A 6,000-nucleotide genomic window follows, 5' to 3' on the forward strand; every position below is an offset into this window, starting at 1 on the left:
AGTTTTAGTCGTAGAAAAATTAGGATGAAAACCAGATTGATATGGAGATAGCTTGAGTGACATAATGAAATAATTGATGATTGATTTTGACCTTTTTGTGTGTATGATAACAGCTTAACATCCTAAGTTTCCATAAGATCACACTGAATAGTAAATCATTTTAAGAACCAACGTCCTCTGCAGTGGACATTTGCAGAAGGGAGCTGACATATTTCTAATATGGCAGCATGGGAGAATGATATGATATGTTGTTATGTAAAGGGTTGCATTTGGAATTTTATATATATATAATATATATATATATATATATATATATATATATATATATATATATATATATATATATATATATATATATATATATATATATATATATATATATATATATATATATATATATATATATATATATATATATATATACACTACCGTTCAAAAGTTTGGGGTCACATTGAAATGTCCTTATTTTTGAAGGAAAAGCACTGTACTTTTCAATGAAGATAACTTTAAACTAGTCTTAACTTTAAAGAAATACACTCTATACATTGCTAATGTGGTAAATGACTATTCTAGCTGCAAATGTCTGGTTTTTGGTGCAATATCTACATAGGTGTATAGAGTCCCATTTCCAGCAACTATCACTCCAGTGTTCTAATGGTACAATGTGTTAGCTCATTGGCTCAGAAGGCTAATTGATGATTAGAAAACCCTTGTGCAATCACGTTCACACATCTGAAAACAGTTTAGCTCATTACAGAAGCTACAAAACTGACCTTTCTTTGAGAAGATTGAGTTTCTGGAGCATCACATTTGTGGGGTCAATTAAACGCTCAAAATGGCCAGAAAAAGAGAAAACTTTTGAACGGTAGTGTGTGTGTGTATATATATATATATATATATATATATATATATATATATATATATATATATATATATATGTATATATATATATATATATATATATATATATATATATATATATATATATATATATATATATATATATATATATATATATATATATATATATATATATATATATAATTCCAAAATTATTTTGATACTTTACAGTACTTGTCGGCACTTTTTGGTACTTTTCTACATTCAGGGCACCACAAAAAATGGCATTATTGCCTTTATTTAACAAAAAGTCTTACGGTACATTAAACATATGTTTCTTATTGCAAGTTTGTCTTGAAATAAAATAGTGAACATTCAAGACAACTTGTCTTTTATTAGTAAGTAAGCAAACAAAGGCTCCTAATTTAGTTGCTGATGTATGCAGTAACATATTGTGTCATTTTCCATTCTATTATTTTGTCAAAATTATTAAGGACAAGCGGTAGAAAATGAATTATTAATCTACTTGTTCATTTACTGTTAATATCTGGTTATTTTGTCTTTCAACATGTTCTATTTACACTTCTGTTAAAATGTAATAATCATTTGTTCCTTTGTTGTTTGGATGCTCTACATTAGTTTTGGATGATACCACAAATTTGGGTATCAATCCAATACCAAGTCGTTACAGGATCATACATTGGTCATATTCAAAGTCCTCATGTGTCCAGGGACATATTTCCTGAGTTTATAAACATAATATACATTTTCTAAAAACTAAAGAAGATGTTGTGATGCCAAAAAATATCGACATAATCATAGTAGTATCGACTAGATACGCTACTGTACTTGGTATTATTACAGTGGATGTCAGGTGTAGATCCACCAATGGCGTTTGTTTACATTTTGAGCAGTACTTTTTCAGAGGCGGTATAGTACCGAATATGATTCATCAGTATCGTGGTACTATACTAATACCGGTACACCGTACAAGCCTAATATATATATACATTTATGAAGGTGTTTTTAATATAACTTTATTTGACTCCCTATTTGGATGCTACAACTACAATAACCCACACATTATTACTATTAATAATCATTTGATTGAATTACTCGAAATAAATGAGCATTAAAATGTTTTTTTTTTGTATTAATCATTGGGGTAAATTGAGGACATTATGTCCAGTTAGTGTACAATACATGTTTTAAACATACTATGATGTTAACAACTTTAGTGCCACACACACACACACACACACACACACACACACACACACACACACACACACACACACACACACACACACACACACACACACACACACACACACACACACACACACACACACACACTCACACACACACACACACACACACACACACACACACACACACACACACACACACACACACACACACACACACACACACACACACACACACACACACACCTCTCAGGTTGAACGTCCAATCAGAGAGGGCTCTGAGGACTTGTTTGCTCCTAATTGGCCGGAGATGGGAGAGAGAAGCCGGGCAGTGGACAGTGTAAACACATGTTCGCCTGCTTCTCTCCGTGCAGGATGCAAGTGGACGTCACCGCAGAGTTTTAACATTCATCATCTTATCATTTACAAGGAGAAAGGGCTGACTTTTACGCACGTCGGCACGGAATAAATAGCGTTTTGTGGATTATTAACAACCGGCTGAACTTTCTTTTTTTTTCTTTCTTTTTTTTTCTTTTTTACAGTTAACTTCCACTTTCTCCACGGTTTTCAAGTCCTATTTTGCGTGGCTGCTTTTTCTCTCAGGACTGATTTTTGTTGTTGTTACTATTATGCGCAGATGCTGTGAGTGAATTCAGGACTTTAAAGTATCAAGAAGCAAGAAAGTCCAGATTTATGATTTGGGGGATGGCTACAGCCACCTCCAGTCCGTACCTCGCCAGCAGCAGGATTCTATCCGGCCCAGTCCCGCACTCTGACCGGAGAGTCGGCGGCATGCAGCCGACCAACGCGGCGGTGACCTCGGTGTCTTCCAGCGCGTTCAGGGGGGACCCCTCGGTCAAGATGGTGCAGAGTGACTTCATGCCAGGGGCCACCATGGTGTCCAGCAACGGGGGTCACATGCTGAGCCATGCCCACCAGTGGGTCACGTCGCTGCCGCACGCCGCGGCCGCGGCAGCTGCTGCCGCGGCGGCAGCGGCGGCGGCAGCCGAGGTTGGTGCGTCTTGGCCGGCCAGCTCTCAGCCCCAGGACGTGAAGAGAGGCGCGGGGGCGGGGAGAGAAGACCTGCACTCGGCTGCTTTGCACCACAGGGGCCCTCATTTGGGGGGCCATCAAGCGCATCCTGGAAGCTGGGGGGCGGCAATCAGCATCAGTGAGGGTCCACAGCAGCAGCAGCAGCACCATCAGCACCATCAGCAGCAGAACCTGGTTTACTCCCAGTCTGCTGCCTTCACGGTCAACGGGATGCTCAGCACCCAGAGCCTCATGCACCCCGGTGCGTTGATGCGTGGGGATTCCCCAGAGCTGGAGCACCCTCATCACCACCACCACCACCACCACCCACATACCCATCATCCCCATGCCCACCAGCATCAGCACCAGCAGCACCACCACCAAGAGGCGCACTCGGACGAGGACACGCCGACCTCGGACGACTTGGAGCACTTCGCCAAGCAGTTCAAGCAGCGCCGCATTAAACTGGGCTTCACCCAGGCGGACGTGGGCCTGGCCCTGGGCACCCTCTACGGCAACGTCTTCTCGCAGACCACCATCTGCAGGTTCGAGGCGCTGCAGCTGAGCTTCAAGAACATGTGCAAGCTGAAGCCGCTGCTCAACAAGTGGCTGGAGGAGGCCGACTCCAGCACCGGCAGCCCGGCCAGCATCGACAAGATCGCCACGCAGGGCCGCAAGAGGAAGAAGCGCACGTCCATCGAGGTGAGCGTCAAGGGCGCGCTGGAGAGCCACTTTCTCAAGTGCCCCAAGCCGTCCGCGCAGGAGATCAACGGCCTGGCGGACACGCTGCAGCTGGAGAAGGAGGTGGTGCGCGTCTGGTTCTGCAACCGCCGGCAGAAGGAGAAGCGCATGACGCCGCCGGGGCTCCCGCGCAGTCCGGACAACGCGTACTCGCAGGTGGGCAGCATGGGCGCCGACACGCCGTCACCCTCCATAGACTGCAAGAGGATGTTCAGCGACACGTGAACGCACCACCGTGCAAACTTTCATTTTTTTCCCTCCTTCGCCTCACTTTAGCTTTAGGTTGGTTACGAGCTCCTGCGTGTCCTGTGATCCACTTTTATGTGGTGTGTATGAGTGTGCACAAAAGGTCAAGTTTTATGCATACGTTTCTTACAATCATAAGAAAAAAAACATTAAACATTGGCTTGCTTTAATTGAGCACCGACCTGTTCCAAAAGCAATAACATAATATCTCCCTCTTCATGGTGTTTACTGCATTTATGTTTTGTGCCAGTATAGATGACAAGTTAGGCAATTATTCCAGTGTCCATTTTTCACAAATTTTTAAGAAATATGTATTTTTTTAAGTCATGTAGAAGTGAAGTGAGTGTCATTGTCTTATGGTTTGCACTATTTATTTCCCTCTCATGCTTATTCTCAGTGAAGCAATGAACTATTTAATAAATTGGACTACATGAAAGATGAGGACATCATTATTGAATGAATACAAACACACACACACACACACACACACACACACACACACACACACACACACACACACACACACACACACACACACACACACACACACACACACACACACACACACACACACACACACACACACACACACACACACACACACACACACACACACACACACACACACACACACACACACACACACACACAGAGGAGTTATTATAATAGAAACTTGGTGTTTCATGCTAAGTTACATTGAGTATAATTTAACATAAGTATACAAATGATTTAATCCACCAAATGCTTTTGCTGTATTTACGTGTGAAAGTTGTAGAATGATGACCTTAAAGTAAGGAAATCATATTAAAAATCATGACGTAAAATATTGATGCAATATATGTGTATGTTTTCTTGGACAATGTAGTTAGGTGTGTCCAAAGTGCGGCGCAGGGGCTTGTTATTTAAAAAAGAAAGAGCAAAAGGCATAATATAGAGAATATACTAATAATACACTTGTTTCACCTGCCACAAATCTGACTTGCAAAAATGTCACAATTGCACTGGACGCCATCTCATAACTCGTATTTAAGGTGCACAACAAGCTAATAATAGCCCATGTGAGATGTGGTCGTATAAAGAAATGTATATGTCACAGTGTAAAAGGAAAGTGTTTATAATTTACCATTTAAATCAACTTCACAATGATAATACGGTAAAAAAAAAGGTTGCAATTTGGCAAGGTTTACAGTTTTAAAGTGTACAAAATATGTGTTTTTTAAGAGCTATTGCGAACAATTTCCGGGTTTTGGACTAACTATTATTAGGCTCTCAATAGGCAGAGGTGTCAAACTTGTTTCTTATCGAGGGCCACATCGCAGTTATGGCTGCCCTCCCAGGGCCGTGTGTAACATTGAATAGTATATGAACATGAATGTATAAAGATTTGCCTCATGACATTGTTACTTTTATGCATTTGATTATAACATATTTTTACATACACTGTAAAAACAACAACAGTAGTACAAAATTGGCAGGTGCAGTTGCCAGAATTTTACCGTAAAATTAACTGTGGTTTCTACAGCATACTCAAAACGGTACCACTGTTCTTTTGACGGTAAAATTCTGGCAAATAAGCTGCAACATGTTGTTTTAACCATACAATTTATGGTTGTTTTGTTTACAGTGTATTATTGTAACTGGAAAAACAGTACAGTTTTTTAACGGTAAAATTCTGGCGACTGAGCTGCCAGTTTTGGTTTTACTGTAAAATCTTCTGCCATTTGTAGTGTACACATTGATGGATAACTTGCTTTGAATTCTTAAATCGAGCAGATATTTAAGTATTTAGTATATTGTATGGAATATAGGATAATATAATAATAATAATAATAATAATACCTGGGATTTATATAGCGCTTTTCTAAGTACTCAAAGTCGCTTTACATGTTAAAAACCCATCATTCATTCACACCTGGTGGTGGTAAGCTACTTT

General features: G+C 40.3%; 2 protein-coding genes across 6 annotated transcripts in view; one reads left to right on the forward strand and one right to left on the reverse strand.

Moving 5' to 3' along the window:
- mfsd9 (major facilitator superfamily domain containing 9) overlaps positions 1-6,000 on the reverse strand; it is a 123,643-nt gene that overhangs the window by 95,419 nt on the left and 22,224 nt on the right. The window lies entirely within an intron of this gene.
- pou3f3a (POU class 3 homeobox 3a) lies at positions 2,388-4,442 on the forward strand. The gene has a single exon (XM_062070655.1). The coding sequence runs from the start codon at positions 2,742-2,744 to the stop codon at positions 4,044-4,046; it is 1,305 nt and encodes a 434-aa protein (XP_061926639.1). The 5' UTR covers positions 2,388-2,741; the 3' UTR covers positions 4,047-4,442.

This window comes from Entelurus aequoreus, linkage group LG14, assembly GCF_033978785.1.
Source record: "Entelurus aequoreus isolate RoL-2023_Sb linkage group LG14, RoL_Eaeq_v1.1, whole genome shotgun sequence".
In the NCBI taxonomy this organism is placed as follows: domain Eukaryota; kingdom Metazoa; phylum Chordata; class Actinopteri; order Syngnathiformes; family Syngnathidae; genus Entelurus; species Entelurus aequoreus.